The following is a 19,774-nucleotide window of genomic DNA, read 5'->3' on the forward strand; positions in this document are numbered from 1 at the left end:
TTTCAATTCAATTTTAGTCTTAAACAGAAGATTAACCCCTTAATTTCCAGAAGGAGTATAACAAGCATGCTATGCTGCTTATACAGACTGATTTTACTGTTGTGGGTTTAGTAACACTTTAAGGATGACCACATGGCACACATGTCTTCTACCTCTCACTGAGTGTTAGAGTCCTTCTATTGTAGGGTTTGCCGCCTTACTATTGTGGGGGGGGTTTGGCCAGAGTGGCCTTTCAGGACTATATTATCTGTTTGTATTACATTTTGGGTTGAGCCATCTGCACACAATTTTAGAGTTGTTTTGTTTCACCTTTATTGTTGTTGGTGACGCTATGGGGCTCCGGCAGTCAGCCCTGTTTGCCCCTAAGTGGACGAAGCTTCTGTTATTAAAATAAAATTAGATTAAAAAAAATGTAAACCAGTGGTTTGGCATAACAGCCAGGGAACAAGCATTTTTGTGGAAGGTGGCAGCTCTGTACAGCTTAATAGCCTTATCTGAGCAGTTTTATCCTGTATGCATAGATTCTCCCCCTCCTACAATGTATATCTGGGTGAGGTCAGCTAACACAGGTAGTGTAGCTGACCTGCACATGCTCAGTTGAGTCTTTTATGCTAGAGAGAACAGTTACTGGTTCTCAGAGATAGCCAGGTCACATTATATTGACATCACACATGTGGGAGTGTATACAGGCTGCAATGGAAAGCTCCTCCTTCCTGATCTCTCAGCACTGAAGAAACTGTACAGTTTATGATGTAACCGTGGTATACAGATCATCCAAAAGGGTACATGGTAGCAGTATTTTAATGTAAAAAGAAGTTTTATAAGTTGTGGGCACTGTGCAGGGGTGGATGAATTATTTTCGTATTATTGGGGTTAGTAACACTTTAATCCTGAAGTCTTTATCTTAATATTTATTCTAGGCCAATGATTCAACAGAGGGTCAGAATGGCAGCTTGGTAATGAGCATTTCCAGAAGTCACTATATGTACTTTAATTGTATGTATCTCTCCAGTCTGCATGTAGAATTATTAATTCGTTTGCCAGCTCAGCAATCAAAATGCTTAGAGGCACCCTTGCTATGGCATATGAAAAGCATATAAACCAACATAAAGCAGAAAGTTTTGCTAACATCTCACCTTGGTGTGTTATGTGTCATATCATTCTCTGTTCCCTCTCAAAATATTGTTCATGTAACATAGTCAGTGAATAGAAAATGTAAAGAAGCCAGCTAAAACTTGTCAGCCTTCTGTTTGTTTTTAAAGGATTATCCATGGCCTCAGTTCCCTGCTATTTTCTTCACCATCCTCCAGAGAACTTCTGTTGTCCACACATGACCTGTAATAAGCCGTGTGTGAAGGTACTCAGCGTTTCTTCATTTTTATCTAAACAGAACTCTGAAACATAACACTCCTAATTCCAAACAGACCTCCACCTTAGTCATGCAGTTTGGAGTCATGTTGAAAGCTCAAATTAAAATCACAATATGAACTAAAGAAACTCCCAGTGACCAACCTGTACCAGAAAGAAGTATTTGACCTATGCTCAAATGTTAGCTCTCTTGCTGAGATGGATAAATAAAAATATTAAAACAACTGAAGTACTTAAAATTTATGTAAACCCCACATATTTTTCATATGTTTGGCACCGTGCCTCACTGTATGTATTTAATATAAAATTATACAGGCCACTCGCTTGGCCCTTGCCCCCCTTTCCTGTCCTATCAGGCTGCATGCTCGGAAAAAGGATCTGGTATGAAATCTGCGGGACCCCTACACCATTTTGTTTTCTTAATTCTTTATTGCCGGGATTTTTTTTTTTACATTCAGCTGTCGGCGGGGAACAAATGGCGATAGCGGGGTGCTTTTTTGCCCCCCCCAAAGAAAAAACCACCAGCCACCACTGCAGCTGATGATTCATTGGTTGTTAATGATGCAGCAGCTGCCCGCTCCCATTGTTTACTGGCTGTTAAGGATGCTGGTGGCTACCCACTCCTTAAAATGGTTGTAAACCCTCCCCCACAACATTGTCCCATGTAAATCAGGATAAAAAACCCTAATGAACACTGCTTGTAGATATATCCTTACGTGCTTAGTATTGTTGTAATCCTTTTTGTTCTTTAGAATGACATCACTGAGCATGCCCAGATCTCCCCTGATTTACGGCATGCTCTCTATGTGCTTATCTATCTGTTATCAGGACTTACTACGGCACACCATTGATATCCCAGGAGACTTCAAAATTACTCAGAGCTTCCTCCTACACCCCATGTGACCATGTGACATCACATGCAGTGTAAAGCAGGGCATGGGACAGCATTACTGCAGACTTATCAGCTGAAGCTGATAGGACTCACACAGACAAACACTAGATACTCAGCACAAGTAAATACTATGAAATAAAACAAGTCAGCTATGAACAGGGAAGCAGGGTTGCCATAGAAACGTTGGATTGAGAAGGAGGCTTGGTTAACAGTACAGGAAGTGCTCAATGTAAGGGCGGAAATACACTCCACTGTGGACTCAGAAAACAATACTTAAGATGGTGCTGCCTAACCCCTGGAAACAAGTTTTTTAAAGTTTCTTTAAACGGTAAGTAATATGCAATTTGGGCTGGATTACAGTGGCTATAGTTTGATAATTACTTATTATAATGGACTAAATAAAAAGAAGCATCAGAGTGGGAGAGTTTACTTCCTCTTTAACAACCAGCATCCTAAAGATACCGGTTACCGCTGACAGTAGATTACCGTAGGCTTTCGCTACTTAAATACCGCATGACTTCATAAAATAGTGTATGCAGTATTTTAGAACCGTTTTTTGTGAATACCAAAATTCTTTAAAAATGCAGAACAGTATTTTACCGCATTTCGGAAGGTGATAGATACCACTTTGTGCATGGAGCCCATTGTCTACTTTCTGTGCATGCTCCTTCAGTTAGCCATTGGATCATTTATCGGGTCTATCCAATAGGTAGCCCAATGGCCAAATGAATGAGCAAGCACAGTAGGCCGACAAAACTGGCAAAAATCAAAAGGAAGTAATTTAGCATTGCCAGCCTGCAACAAGAAGTGCTGTTGCAGGCAGGATCTCCAGACAGGGAAACTTTGTAACTGATGGACAAAAAAAAGAATTTGTTTTAGAAAACCGTCTATAGTGAAGCATGATGCCTAACATACAGACTGGGCAGCACAGTGGCTAAGTGGTGAGCATGTCTGCCTGGCAGCACTAGGGTTATCAGTTCAAATCCCAACCACAGCAATGCCTGCCTGGACTTTGCATGTTCTCCTTGTGCCTACGTAGGTTTCCTGATACCGATACTAGTATCGGTACCGATACCGTGCATTTGAACGAGTACCGATGCTTCACCCTATACCCTGGCTATCAGCTGCTTTAGTGAAATCTATACAGCGGTGATCGGTGCTTGTAACTCCCCCACACACGATCACCGCTGACTGTCCCTGCATCCTCCTCCAGTCCCCCTCCATTCTACTGTCCCACTCCCTTCTTCCTCCATGTCCCCCTCCATTCTGCTGTCCCCCTCCTTTCTTCCTTCGTGTCCCCCTCCGTTCTGCTGTCCCCCTCCTTTCTTCCTCCGTGTCCCCCTCCGTTCTGCTGCTGTCTCCTTAGTTCTGCTGCCCCCCTCCTTTCTTCCTCCGTGTCCCCCTCCGTTCTGCTGCTGTCCCCTTAGTTCTGCTGCCCCCCTCCTTTCTTCCTCCGTGTCCCCCTCCATTCTGCTGTCCCCCTCCATGTCCTCCTTTTTCCTTTTCTGTATGAACAGAGTCAGTGAGCACCGACTGTCCATTCACATAACTGAAACATTGTAAGCTCCTGTGATTACAATGTCTCAGTTTATGAATGCAGAGAAGCCACTGTCTTATCTCCATTAATTTTCAGTGCAGCTGATGCTGCAGAGAAAGGAACTGGGGAATCTCTAGCCTCAGTCTCGTTCTCTGTCTCAAGGGGGAGATATCAGGGGTCTATTAAAACACATGCGCAGCAGGAAACCAGTTGTGAAGCTGCAGTGAGTCACAGCTGGCTTCCCACAACCAAGACTGTGGTGCTGGCAGTGGTATATTTTGGTTTTGTTCCGCCCTAGGCAAGACTAAATTTGGATGACCCCCCCCCCCCCTCCTTACATCTAATTTTGTCACACCCCAGCCACTGATGAGGAAGCTGCAGCAGTACACAGTGAACAGCTGCGGCTTCCTCATCAGAACCTGAGACATGATTCATCCAAGTGCCACATATGTGGTCAATGGGGCAGAGGATGGGGTCAGTAGGACATACAACAGGGTCAGCAGGGCAGAGGATGAGGATGAGACAGCACTGGTGGGCACTGAGTAGAAGGCTTTAATGAAGCTGTAATGATAGGTGGCACTGATGGGCACTGATAGGCAGCACTGATGGGCACTAATAGACAGCACTGAAGGGCACTAATCGGCAGCACTGATGGGCACTAATAGGCGGCACTGGTGGGCACTGATAGGCAGCACTGATGAGCAACTTCAGTATTTGTAGTGACTTTTATTTTTATTTATTTTTTATTACCAAACAACCTCTTTAGGTTTTCACTGTAAACCACCCCCTTTCTCTTACCTTTAAAGGAAATATAAGCCATTTGCTATTGTAGACAGAAGAGTCATTCAAGATTACGATTAAAAAAAATATATATATGAGGCTTGATTTAGCAGCAGAAAATTTTAGCATAACATACATTTCAATAGTTGCGCTGGGGTGATTTTTGTTTCTTTTTTCACATTAGGAGATCTATAAGAGGCTAAGAGCAATAGAAGTAATATTTTCAAATTAAAGCGGAGTTCCACCCAAAGATGGAACTTCTGCTTTAAAGAAAGGTGACCCCCTGACATGTCACATTTGGCATGCCATTTTTTGGGCGGGGGAGCGGATACCCTCTTTCTAGAGGGTTCCAGCTCCCACTTTCTCCCGGCGCACCGCAGGATTGGAAGGGAGATCCCCTCTCCCCCCTCCCTCTCAGCAATCATCGTGGACACTTCAAAGGTCCCAGATGATTGCCTGGCCAGTCACGGCGAGCCGCACGGCTCATGCATGCACAATGCCCAACTGTGCAGCCACAGCCGGGCGCCCACAGTGACTATGCCGGCGCTTCAGAGAGGAGGGGCAGATGAGTGGGGCTTCATTCCCCCGCACTGCTGGACTCTGGGACAGGTAAGTGTCCAATTATTAAAAGTCAGTAGGTGCAGTATTTGTAGCTTCTGACTTTTAATTTATTTTTTTAAGCAGAACACCGCTTTAAAAATACATATTTGAATAGATTTTGTTTTCTTTTTAATCCAGAATTTAGTGTTATTTTAAATGATCTGTGATCTCATAAGGACAACAGCAGGAATGATTTGAGAAAGCAACACTGCCTTGCTCTCAGACTACTGATTCTACATTACTGTGTTAAACTGTACACACTTTAAGCAATAAACGGGGTGGGGTGACAGATATCACAATGATGACAAAATATTCAGTTCCTGTTTCTTTATTAGGACAGAATGTCTGATAGATGTTAATTCAGGGTACAAAGATATATTCATAAATGCTATATTATTTCAACAGCTTTGAGCTTGAAACCATCTTTGGTGCCGTTTAAGAAGCTTCAGATAGGATATGAACATAGACAAAACATTCAGTGGATACCTTTCTGAGCAGAGCTAAGTACATTGGTGACTCAGGCATGCATCAGCTGGCTGACATTTGTTCTGTTTAAGGTAGCTGTACTAAAAAAAAAAAAGATTACACATTATGGAAAAAACGGGTACATTTCAGTAATTATACTTTACTCCAAAGACAAACAGCTTCTGAAGTAAGACCTGCCCACTTTTTTTTCTAAATGCTTTTGTCGGGATTCTGAAGACTTTATTTTGATTCATTTAAGGGATTAGATAAATTTTACAAGACGTTGCCTTGGAACCAGAAAAGACGAGATATGATCAAATACGATTTCACACGCAGATGTGAATACCATTTTATTGTGACTTAGATGTGAACAACAATTTATTGTACTATCCCGAAAGGAAGTGTCTTCCCTTTGCTTTTGTGTTCAGTCTTTAATGTTCAAATTGGCACCGCTACCAACCACAAACAATAAAATAGAATTTTCTTGAAGCATTGGTTCAAGAGCAATAAATATCAAGATAAGCTTAGTAATTTGCGTTACATTATTCCCTGCTGCTAATATTACTCTTTACAGCTTAACTCTTTGCTTTGGTGTTTATGGTGTTTATGGTTAATACTTCATATTTGTCATTTACAAGTCAAGTTTAAAACAGAACTGAAGCCAACTTCGCGGTTTTTTTTTTCTATTATAGATAGAGTGAAGGACAATTTCAACCCGGATTTTATTTTATTTTTTATTTTTTTATTTTTTTACCATATGTGTCTCATTGGGAAGATTTCCCTCCAATTTCAGCCCCACAGCCATAACAGAAAGTGAGAGGAAATATCTCCAAACTAAGGGAAATCCCTCGTAGCCACCAGGGTCACCAGAACTAAAGTCTTCATTGGAAGATTTCCCCTCTACTACTGTCCTGGTGACCATTCAAATTGTAGGATTTTCTTTCACTTTCATGTGATAATGGTAAACAGGACAAATGGAAAGGGGACACAGACAGCAATAAAAACCCAATGGGTGTTGTCTTCAGTCATACTTTACCCACTTGCCAACCAGCCACCATCATTATACAGTAGCAGGTTGGCTCATTCCTGCAAATCACCATAGGTTTATGTAGGCTCCTTAAAGAGCCATAGCAGGTGCACACAGGGGGACCGGATGCGTGTGGCCAGCGGCCGCAATGTCTGCCAGCCATCCGCGTTCGTGGTAAAGAGAGCCAGAGCGGGGATCTGTCAATGTCTGCCAGCCATCCGCGTTCGTGGTAAAGAGAGCCAGAGCGGGGATCTGTCAATGTAAACAGGCAGATCCCTGTTCTGACAGGGGACGAGAGAGAGATCTGCTGTTTCTAGTGATTTAGAACAGCAATTTCTCTCCTCCAGTCAGTCCCATCCACCCACAGTTAGAAACACCTCCCAGGGAATACATTCAACCCCTTGATCGCCCCCTAGTGTTAACTCTTTCCCTGCCAGTGACATTTACACAGTAATCAGTGATTCTTTTATTTTATTATTTATTATTTATATTTTTATAGCACTAATCCCTGTATAAATGTCAATGGTCCCAAAAAAGTTTCAAAAGTGTCTGATTTGTCTACTGCAATGCCACAGTAATGCTAAAAATTGCAGATTGTCGCCATTACTAGTAAAAAAAAATAATAATAATAAAAATGCCATAAATCTATCCCCTATTTTGTAGACACTTCCAATAAGCATTGGCTTGTACCTTTCTTTGTGTACCTAAGGATGAGTTCATAGCAAAATGTGCTTTTATACCCAGTGTTACTGGGCATCTTTTTGTGTTTTTTTACCAAGCAGCTTTCCTGCAATGGGAAGTGGTTAAAAGGCTCCTTAAAATAATAACCAGGTTACCCAGACACCCACATATGGAAACCCGCTGGCTTCTTGAATGTAATGCACTAGGTTTCATCATAAAAAAATCTTGCAAGAAAACAACTATAAATTACTATCAAGGTGGTATCGGGCCACAGGCTTACTTCATAAATTTGATCTGAAAATTTTCAATCTCTGTTGATGCTGTCACACGACTTTTGGCTCACTCCTCCATATTTGGTGGGACTGCCCGCTAATCTGCCCTTTTTGGTCAGAAGTACACTCAACAATCTCTTAGGTGATGACATATACCTTACACTTCTAAATTCCTTTTTCACCAAACCTCTATCTCCCACAAATCCTACTTCAAATATCTAGCGATGCATATGGTCAATGTGGCCAAGTCAAGCATCCCACTGCATTGGGGAATGACTCAACTCTCCACATACTCAAAATTGACGAAATTCTCATAGCATCACAAATGACTCTCCCTCCAAATTTACATCCACATGGATACACTTTCAAATGACAGACATATAGACGTATGTTAGATCTACCGACCTTACTACCTACCTTACCCACACCCAACCATACCTGAAAATGTCAGAAATAATAAACAGATGAAATAAATCAGATATGCACTTAGTAGCAGAGGCCTTAGACAGGGGGGACTCGTGCCAGAGGGACCCCGTGAATCCTTGCAAGTCCCCCTTTCTCCCCCACCTATCATTTAGCTCCCCTTACCAGCTTGCACCCCACTCTTCCCCTCTCTCTCCTTCATCCCCCCCTCCTCTTCCTCTCTCCCTCTTCACCTCATCTTCATCTCCCCCTTCCCCCGTACCCCCCTTTTTTTTCTATGTTTTCCTGACCTCAATCCACTTCTAGAAAAAAAACTCCACATTGGCCATAGCAGACATTTTTCTTCTCATCACACTTTTTTGAGGAGCCCTCCCTTGCAACCTCTACATGTTGTCATTTTTCTAGGCATGAGAGTCTGGAAATTTTAAATATTTTCTTCATAGTTTTTGTCAGCTGCATGGTTTCAGTGAAGAAAACAAAAACGAAAATAAAATTAAGTTTCAGTTCAGATGACTAACATACAACTAAACTAAAATTGAGTTTTAGTCAAAAGACTGACTAAAACTAAATCGAAATCTGACATCAAAATGAACAGTGCTGGACAAGTGGACAGGCAGAATAACATTAGACTGTCAAATAACATTTACATATAACAATTAACTAAACTCACTCCAACCACTGCCTTATGTAGATTATTATGATCACAGACCACTGGAATTGTCAGTTTTGAATTATTAAAATTTAAAGAAATACTGTCCTTTTGAATATTCAGGGCAAAGTGACCAACCCAGTCTTAGTTAGGTTACAAATTATTGAGTACTGCTCCTGCTTCTCCTGTAGCTGTCACAGGAATCCACTGTGTTCCCTGTGTCAGAACCTAGGGGGAGCCATGATCTTGCCCCCTACAACATGTGATAGTGCTCAGGTCTAATGATTGACTGCTAGACCTGTGACTGTCAATGGGAAGCGATCATATGCTCCTCCTAGGTGTTCTCACCGGTCCTAGCAGAGGCAGGAGCGATGCATGAACATTAATAATGTAGGTATATCTGGGGCAAAGGAAAGAAACTTTATAATGAAAATATAACTTTGCCCTGAATGGGCAAAATGACAGTGTAGTTGATTTACTAAAAACTGGAGAGTGAAAAAGCTGGTGCAGCTCTGCATGGTAGCCAATTGGCTACTAACTTCAGCTTGTTCAATTAAGCTTTGAGAAAAAAAAAAAAAAAAGAAACTGTAAGCTGGTATGCCAAGCTGCATCAGATTTTTCACTCTCCAGTTTTAGTAAATCAATTCCAGTGTCTCTTTAATAGTAAGTTGTTAGCAAATGAGCACTGTATGCCATCTGGTTCTTTGTGCCACCCCTCTGCACAGAGAATTACAAGAGGTGGATACCAAGTCATATTTCACAGTCAGAAAACCACACTGCTCATTCTACAGGTTCGCTTTTTTCCTAACACATCTGAACAGCGGCCATGAGATATGCTAAATTGGTTCAGAATTTATATCAAAGTATATTTTGTACAAACTTTGATTAATAATGTTGCTACTATTCTGTTTCATTTACATTAGAGATCTAAAAGATTAACACATGAAGCTTGTTACATTGTACATCAGTAAAATAAACTTGGACATCCCTAAGATATGCATTGTGGCCAGCCCTGCACACTCTAAACGTTTGAAGATGTGCATTTAGTGCCGTCATTTGGTACACAGATGAGAGTGATGGTTTCTTATCAAATATTACAGTCACTTGCACGCCAAACATATTTCAGTTTGTACACACACACATTAATGGACAATGTGTTAGGATTATCATGTCTACATTCCATTTAGGTTATAAGGGCTGTAAGCCAGATGCATGTTTTGGCAAGACAATTTCCACCTTGAGTAAAGGTTTTCTTTGGTTTCTTGCATCTAATCTTTTTATTCTTTATTTTAAAGAATATAAACACCCTTTGAAAGTCTAAAAAAAATAAAAATAAAAAATAAATTGGAGTATGTCCAAGAAACCTTTTTTTTTTTTTTCGTTTTTTAATAGAGTGTGAAAGGTGTAGAACCCAAGTTAAGTTTTCGCTGCTATTTGGTGCTTCCTTGGGCAGGTTCCTCTCACTTTCTGTCACAATGACAACAGTTTTACCAGATAAAAAGTGGGGGGAAAATCTGCAATAATACACAAATATAAATAAAAACCAAACGGGGCCTGAAGCCTTCCTATACCCTACTAACAACATATTTTTATTTCTGCATTAGTATTACAAACTGTCCCTCACTTCCTGTCTGGAGATACGATATTTCTTGGCTGGAGGACATCCTGCATCATCTAGCAAATTCCTCTCAAGTTGACTGTCCCTGGCTTGCCCCTTTCAGTCATTGGATTTCAGTTCTTTCTATTTTGAAGGTTCAGAGTCATTTGTGGGTATTCTTTTTGTAGATGCAGCCTGCCTAGTAATGCCCACTCTTCCATACTGGGCAGACCATTTTAAATTGGCTGCATACACATGACAACACACACCTGCAGCATTTGTTTAACTGCATGATGAAACGTCTATGTAATATGGTGTGATAAACACATGTTGGAATGACAACTCAGTGCACCATGTATAATCTTTAGGCTTGGTTCATACTTGTGCTATGCCAGGCATCGCATTTGATTTGAAACGCACTGCTGTGCATTTTACATGTGATGTCTGTGTGATGTAAATTCAGCAATACAGATTATATTGCTGAATTTTTATCACATTCCCATCAAAATGGTGCAGGACCCTTTTTCTGGTCCGCACTGGAATTGGATCGCATGGATGTTCACACATATGCAATCTGATTCCTGTACCATTTCACAGTTTGCACTGTGAACTGTGAACCGATCTGGGGGTGTCATTAACTTTGTATTGACACCCCCAGCGGTTTGCAGAGGGCAGTGTAAACCACCTGCAATTCGGGTGCAATACGGGAACCCGCACTGAAATTACGCTGGTTCCCGCATTGCACAAGTGTGAATTGAGTCTTAATGTGTGTTGTAATAATGCATGGTAAAAGGCATTAACACAATGCACAGAGGCAAATGCAGACTAAAGACTCATGCACATGATCGGACTTCAAACAAACTTTACCGTGGATTTCTGTACAAAGGGAGTTGGCCATGAACTTGTTAAGCATACACAAGATCTGACTTTTTCAGCCAACTTTCACCAACTTTCACCAAATCACGTGGTTTTTCTGCTCTTTACCGCCACTTTTGGTCAACTTCTGTATTGTTGTCTGATCTTTTGCATTGGTTCTGAGCATTTGTGTTTGTAAAGTCCGATGGTTTTCTGTACTCACGATCGGACTTTGTGCCATCTGACTTATATTGTCGAAAAGTTTGTCTGTTCACACAGCCACCATTTCTGTCCGATGAAAATTGAAAAAGTTTGTCCAATGGAGTGTACACACAGTCGGATGTTGCCTTAAAACAGCTAATTTGCATGTTTGTTGTCAAAAAGTCTGATTGTGTGTACCGTCCTTTAGGTTGCTTTCACATTGGCGATTCAATCAGGTCCACCTGTCAGTTTTTCAGGTGGACCTGATCGGATGCCCCATGCACCTCTATGGAGCAGCGGATGTCAGCAGTGACACGTCCAATGACAGCACAGTGAGCAAAGACAGGCCTGTCATCCACCTGCTCAGTGGATCGATCCCCTGCTGAGCAAGCGCAATACGTATAACGGACAAGCCCATGTGAAAGGACCCTAAATGCCAATTCCCAAATAATATGTGCTCATATAACAGAAAACTAAAGATGTTAGACACATGTAGGGCAGATGTAGATAGCAGGTTTCCATTTTATAAAGACATCCCCAATTATCCGGTTTACTTTATCACTAAAATGCTGGAAACTAAAATAAAGAATACAAAGAACAAATGCCAATATAAGAAGATTACAATGTAAATGCCAATATAAGTAGATCTCAATAAAGATTCTTTATTGCATAATCTTCACAGTCTTTTTATTCTCATTTATAAAACTTTCCCACGACCAAAAATGTCCATTCTTCACACTGGTGCTATTATGCCAAAGCTCCATTAGGCTTCATGCACACCAGACATCTCACTAACTCTCCTAGACTCCTTTACTCCCGATAGCAACATTTTGGCAGAAAAAAGATTGACAATAGTAAACCCGTATGGCGCGTTTAGACGTGTCAATTGCTTGGGCATGAATTCATTTAATTGGCCAGAATAATCTGGCCATTAAAATGAATTGATGCTTAATTGCTAAATGCACTTGGCGTTACTGAGCGTTTTAATGCGTTTACACGCATCAAGCATTTTTTATGCAAAAACTCTGCTCCTCAACACACACTGGCAGTGGGTTTTTAATACCTCTCCTGCCTCTAAACACCTATGTGTGCATGGACATACCTCCCAACTTTTTTAGATGGAAACGAGGGACACCTATAAGTAAAGTATGTAGGCACAGGACACACACCCTGCTACGCCCCCTTAAAGGAGAATAATACAAAAAAATATATTGTTTAAACCCATAAGTGTAACCCTTTGTTACCACATCTATTCTTTTATATTGGCTTGTATAATTTACAAATGCAGCAATATAGACACTGGATGAAAGATTTAGCACTGGGAAACACTATTTGAAAGATAAAAAGTGCATTTTATATACACTTATATAGATCAGACTAAAATGAGGGACACATGAGGGGGAAAGAGGGACTTTGTTCCAAATCAGGGAGAGTCCCTCAAAATCAGGGACATTTGGGAGCTATGCATGGGCACATAGGCTTCCATGCAGGGGCATTTAGAGATAAAACAAAAAAAAACAAAAACACCAGATGCCCCTAGAAACAACAGAAAAAAACAGAACCATTTAGTGTGCATGAGGCCTAAATAAAACATTATGCAGGGTCTGTTATTGTCACTTCAATGGCTACATTCCAGAACATGAAGTAAATTATGGACGTTACAGCTGGTATAGGTTTCCAGGAACATAAATGAGCCTACTTCAAATGATAAATATCAACACTTCGAAAAGGAGATTATCTGCTTTTGAAATCATCAATGTGAAGAAACGAAGCCAGGAGAACATGCTGGTACACTGCGGATTGTCTTACCTTCAGCTGAGAGGCCTTGCACATTAACTCCTCGTGCTGCCAGAAAGCTCAGACAGATATCAACATTCTCAGTCTGCAACATGAAGACAAATAACAAGTTACTTCGATTCTTTTTACACAATGTGCCAGGCAGTAATGTATGTTGGAACTGGAATAAATGCTTAATATTTACTGCCACCATTCTTAGCGGGCATCATACATGCTAACTGAAGAAATCCAATAAAGCTTCCATTGTCAGTTCTAGGACTTGTAAAACAATTCATAAAGGCCAAATCCAGAATGGCATGCTGACTGATCAGCAATCCACCTACTTAGTATAAAACAGAGTTTTGCTCAGCACGGGCACTTTATGAAAGCACCCTTAGAGGACTGCGTGTGTCTCAAAGCCTGCACTGAATGCGGCTGTATTAGAAGTGTGCCAATGCAAATTTTATGCTAATGAGGTTTATGTCTATAAGGAAGGTCTATGGTGTAACAAATAATAGCAGAGCTGTCATTGAACACACTATAAAAAAGCATACACATCAGTACATAGCATTGATTTCATCTGCTTAAAATCAAATTTAAATCATACGCCATGCTACAGTAAATCTTGTAAATGAGTACAATATGTATTAAAATGTATGGCCACTTTATTAGGTACACCTTTTCAATTGCTTGGCAATGCAAATTGCTAATCAGCCAATCACATAGCAGCAACTCAATGCATTTAAGCATCTAGACGTGGTGAAGACGAATTGCTGAAGTTCAAACTGAGTATCAGAATGGAGAAGAAGGGGGGGGGGTGATTTGGTGAAAGAAGGGGGGGTGTAAGTGACTTTGAACATTGCATGGTTGTTGGTGCCAGATGGGTTGGTCTGAGTATTTCAAAAACTGCTGATCTACTGGGATTTCCAAGCACAAGCATCTCTAGGGTTTACAGAGAATGGTTTACAGTAAATATTCCGTGAGCCGCAGTTGTGTGAAGGAAAATACCTTGTTGATGTCAGAGGGGAATGGGCAGACTGGTTTGAGATGATATAAAGACAAAAGTAACTCAAATAACCATTCGTTACAACCAAGGTATGCAGAATACCATCCCTGAACGCACAACACATCGAGCCTTGAAGCATGAGGGCTATAGCAGCAGAAGACCACACCAGGTGCCACTCCTTTCAGCTAAGAACAGGAAACCGAGGCTACAATTCAAACAGACTCACCAAAATTGGACAATAGAAGATTGGAACAATGTTGCCTGGTCTGATGTGTCTTGATTTCAGCTGCAACATTCAGATAGTAGGGTCAGAATTTGGCATAAACAACATGAAAGCATGGATCCATCCTGCCTTGTATCAACTGGTCAGACTGGTTGTGGCGCAATGGTGTGGGGGATATTTTCTTGGCACACTTTGGGCCCCTTAGTACCAATTGAGCATAGTTTAAATGCCATGGCCTACCTGAGTATTGTTGGTGATCAAGTCCATCCCTTTATGACTACAGTGTACCCATCTTCTGATGGCTACTTCCAGCAGGATAATGCATTGTCTTAAAGCTAAAATCATCTCAATCTGGTTTCTTGAACATGGCGATGAGTTTACTCCAATGGCCTCCACATTCACCAGATCTCAATCCAATAGAACACATTTGGGATGTGGTGGAATGGGAGATTCGCATCATGAATGTGCAGCTAACAAATCTGCAGCAATTGCGTGAACCTATCATGTCAATATGGACCAACATCTCTGAGGAATGTTTCCAACACCTTGTTTAATGTATGCCACGAAGAATTAAGGCAGTTCTGAAGGCAAAAGGGAGTCCACCTTGCCAAGGTGTACCTAATAAAGTGGCCAGTGAGTGTATACAGTTCCTGGCAAAAGCATTCACCCCCTTGGCATTTTTTGTGTTTTATTGCCTCACAACCTGGAATTAACATGATTTGTGTGGGGATTTGGATTATTTAATTTACAGAACATGCCCACAACTTTGAAGATTTTTTTTTTATTGTGAAGCAAACAACAAATAGGATAAAATAACAGAAAAAGGCAATACTTTGTAGATCCACCTTTTATGGCTATCACAGCTCCAAGTTGCTTTGGATAAGTTTCTATGAACTTGCCACATCTTGCCACTGGACTTTTTGCCCATTCCTCTTTGCAAAACTGCTCCAACTCCTTCAAGTTGGATGGTTTGCGATCTTCTAACTGCAAAGCATGACTCCCAACATTTTAGTGCACTTGGGAGGCACAGGTGCAATGTCCAGCTTGTGAAAGTCTATGGCAGGGTGCGGCTGAATGGGGTTGAACACTGTACAGTACTGAGTGATACTCGTATTTAGGGCCCTATGCATTCAGAGGTGCATGCCCAGAATGCAGATCTTCTGCATTCCAGGCATTTGCTCTGGCCATTCATCCCTGAACGCATAGAGCATAGGGGCTGCATGTTGCACCTGTGCCTCCTGGGTGCTCTAAAATGCCAGGCTGCCTGCTGTGCAGCTAGATGCCCATGTGTGCACAGGGGCCTGAATTTTTTTATTTGTTTTAGTCTTTGTGTTTGTTATTTTCATCTTTAAACAGATAGAGCAAACTAACATAGATGTTCTGAAGGTCTCTGTTGTTGACCCTTTCAGAACATTTGCACACGTGTGGAGTTACATCACCAATCTTGTCTCCAAATATCACCAAAATCATCCTCTCCGCTCTTCTCAAGACCTCCTACTCTCAAGTTCTCTCGTCTCCTCCTTGCATGCTCATCTCCGGGATTTCTTCAGAGCCTCTCCCATCCTCTGGAACTCGCTACCTCCACCTGTCTGGCTATCCCCTACTCTTGCTACCTTCAGGCGATCCCTGAAAACTCATCTCTTCAGGAAAGCTCATCATGTCTCCAACAAATCTTCTACCACTTCCATCAGCTCATTCCCCACAGTTACAACCTTGTGTACCACCTGCCCCACCCTATTAGAGTGTAAGCTCTTCTGAGCAAGGCCCTCTTAATCCTCTTGTATTTTTATTGAATTATAAATGCATTGTCTCCTTTTTATATTGTAAAGTGCTACACTATATAAATCCTGTAAAATAATAAGAATAATAATCAGGCTCAATGTCATTCTCACTTAAAAGGTGAAAGTACTACCCTGCAGCACAAAAAAGTAAAAAGCAATAAAACAATATATCCAATTTTCGGGGTGGGTTCTGGAGCCGGATGCAAACAATTTGTTTTTCTGAAGTGATAGTTTGCTTTAGACATTCAGATTAGGAAAAACAAAAAAAAATCCGTAAATAGTAATAAAATATCATTATATCAAAATGTAGAAAAAACCTACAGCAAGCAGTAGACATTAAAACATGTATAACAGTATATAAGTGACTGAAATTATTTAGTTGCAGTGTGGACAACGTCCAAGCACAAATTTCCTGCCACTTTATAGGTAAGAACAATGCTGTTTAGTGCTTTTTTGTATATATTTAAAATATTTAGAAACTGACAACAAATAGTTAGGATAAATTAGCTATTATTTTCATTGTGCTTGTTTTAGGGTGATTGACCAATATCTCCTACTGTAATTAGTCAATGAGCGAATTAGTCATTCTAAATTGAGAGGCACTGTAGGTTGTCAAGGTGGGCTTTAATATTAACTCTTGCCAGGGATGTTTGTCCAGTCTGGAGTGTGGCCAGAGCCTTATAATTTAACACTTTATTGCTTTTAAGTAAACAATGAAATAACGACATAAAATGTGTGTACCCTGAAAACAAACAGAAGTTTCTCTTTAACTGATGAACCTGTTTTGAAAGAGAATGGCAATAAGTTCCCTCTAATAAACGCAGGTCCTTCATCTATTATAAGAGCTTTGGATATTTAGATTCACAAGTATTTACAAGGTATTAAGGAAACTTTTAAGAGCAATAGTAATCGTTGGGAGTTACCCGTCATGATTTGCAGAACACTGCCTTTTGGCATAGGGTTTTTGGCACTAAAAACAAATGTATATAAAAATGTGTGCAGTTATTTCTTCCATGTGAAATCTATTCTTATAAACACTGTGCACTGACACACAATGAACTCATGGAGGGGAATTGCATTTCCAAAAAATGATGACCGCGTGCCCCTTATGTGTTGAGGCACTGAATCCGCTCGTGTCACTGCCTGTGTTCCCGCTGCCTGTGTCCCCGCTGCCTGCGTCCCCACTGCCTGCGTCCCCGCTGCCTGCTGCTATCTGGAATCTGCAGGCAGCTGTCAAATCTGGAAGTGGGTTCAACATCGCTGGGGGTTTGGGGCGCTGATGTCATCCTGAGTGAGGGTGAAATCTCACATTCCACTGAAGTCTGTCTGAGGTCTGTTAGGGAGGTGGGGGGATTGTATTGAGCTGACTGTACTGGGGGACAAACTAACTAACTGCACTTGATACTAGGGGATAGCCTAACCTGATGGGGGGTATTGGTGGGCAGACTGTATCGGGGGGATTGTATGGGGGAAAAGACTGACCTTGGGGGGACAGACTGACCTGAGGGAAATTTTATTGGAGGATAAACCAGATAGACCTAGGGGAGGAGTGTACAGACTGACAGACTGACCTGGGATGATTATATTGGGGACCAGGCTGGTCTGGGGGATTGTACTGGGGACAAATTGACCTGAGGGGTTTTACTAGAGGAAAGACTACCCTGGAGGTAGAATTGTCCTGGGGGACAGACTGACCTGGGAGGAGAACTACTGGGAAAAGACTGACCTGGAATGAATGAACATTTTTGTGGCTAGAGTTCTCCTTTAAAATCAACCACTAACTTAATCCTGAAAATAACTTTAAATTTACTCAGCCCTTGGTAACGGACTTTTCCCTTACTTCCTGCCCTGATGACAATACCATGGGGGAAAAATTTTACTCAGGGAAACAGAAAGCAATAAAATACTGACTGTGTTGCTAGCCTTCCTCAGTATTGTGATCTGTGTTCCTCTTGAAGACTGTTCTCCACTTCCTGTCTGTGTGTGAGACACATCTCCTCCTAACCTTAGCGTAGTTTAACCCCAAGTACTGAAATCTTGGTGCTGGCACAAAATAATTTTCCTGGTTTGATGCCCTTCTTGTATCTAAAGAGATATTGGAGGTTATTTACTAAAGGAAAATCCACTTTGCACTGCAAATGCACTTGGAAGTAAAGTCGCTGTAGATCCGAGGAGGACATGCAAGGAAAATAAAAAACAGCATTTTAGCTTGCAAATGGTTGGATGATAAAATCAGCAGAGCTTCCTCTCATTTCAGATCTACCCCTTAGATTTAGAGCCACTGCACTTCCAAGTGCACTTTCAGTGCAAAGTGGATTTGTCTTTCATAAATAACCCCCATTGCGTATGTTCTTATAATACCATACCCCTCCAAGTAGAAGGGGTCTATCTAGAGATAGCAGGGGTTAGATATCTCTCACCAGCTATACAAATTGTTGTTGCTTCTTAAAGCCAAGCTCATTTCCAGTGGATATATAAGAATCCCTCAGTAGGATTTCCTTATGCATGCAGTATTTAAAAAAAAGAGCCCTGACCCACACAGTAAAATCCACCTTCAAAAGCACATAGTACAAGCGCTGACAGTTAGTAAAGAGTTTCCAAGCAGCATAAATTGCTGTGAGACTTCCACATCAGCGGGTATTCACTTTGCTTTTTTAACTCTAACTACTTGTATATACAAGTCTATTAGCAATAAATCAAACTGCAGCCATGCTTCTAAACGCTGTGTTATATTGAAGTAATGACACCACTATTTAACTCACAACTATAGATGTTGGATGAATAAATATTTTAATTGACAAGTAACAGAAGCTACAGTATATATTGGGAAAAAGGAGAAATAATGGTTTGGAGTCTTAGACCTCATTCGCATGAGGCGGATCCGCTCAGCGGAGTCCGCCAGCCCAGCAGGAGATGTCTCAGTTGATCTCCGCTGAGTCGGCAGATGACAGGTCTGTCTCTGCTCACTGAACACCACTGATTTCTATGGAGAGATTGGACGAAAATGAACAGCATGTCTGTTTTCATCAGATCTAATCCGATCACCATACGTCTGATTTTAGCGGGTCAGATGGCAGATGGAAGTCAGCGGATACCTCTCCACTGACATTCTTCTCCCTATAAGCCCTTGTACACACGGTCGGACATTCCGACAACAAAATCCGTCAGATTTTGTCAGACGGATTTTGTCCAAAACTTGTGTTGCATACACACGGTCGGACAAAGTTGTCGGAAAATCCAATCGTACGTAACGTGATGACGTTACTTCGTTACGACGGGACTGCGTTCAGGCTAGTAGCCAATAGCTTTGGTCTAGGAATTTGATCTAAGCATGCGTGGCACTTTGTCCGATCGGATCATGTTGTCGGAAAGTTTTATAGCCCAGCTCTAAAACTTTGTCCATCGGATATTCTGACGGAAACAGTCCGATGGAGCCCACACACAGTCAGATTATCCGACAACACGGTCCGATCGGATATTTTCTGTTGGAATGTCCGACCGTGTGTACAAGGGCTAAGAGTTAATGGATGGCCCGCTTGGAGTCGCCTGTCCATTTTTCAGGCGGATCGCCGCGTGAAAGAGGCCTTAGTCTCCCCTACTGAGGAGATTGATGTGGATAGTCAGGTTGGCGAGAAAAAAAA

At 41.4% G+C, this 19,774-nt stretch overlaps 1 protein-coding gene across 22 annotated transcripts in view; it reads right to left on the reverse strand.

Moving 5' to 3' along the window:
• The window catches only part of NAV3 (neuron navigator 3), an 873,011-nt gene that overhangs the window by 281,005 nt on the left and 572,232 nt on the right, over positions 1 to 19,774 (reverse strand). For all 22 annotated transcript variants that reach the window (XM_077474065.1, XM_077474059.1, XM_077474072.1 and 19 more), the window contains one exon: positions 13,157 to 13,229. In XM_077474065.1, coding sequence (XP_077330191.1) covers positions 13,157 to 13,229 — 73 coding nt within the window. The remainder of the gene's footprint in view (positions 1 to 13,156; positions 13,230 to 19,774) is intronic.

The sequence above is a fragment of the Lithobates pipiens genome, unplaced genomic scaffold (genome assembly GCF_037356315.1).
Source record: "Lithobates pipiens isolate NorthernLeopardFrog02 unplaced genomic scaffold, aLitPip1_a1.2 Scaffold_8, whole genome shotgun sequence".
NCBI lineage: Eukaryota > Metazoa > Chordata > Amphibia > Anura > Ranidae > Lithobates > Lithobates pipiens.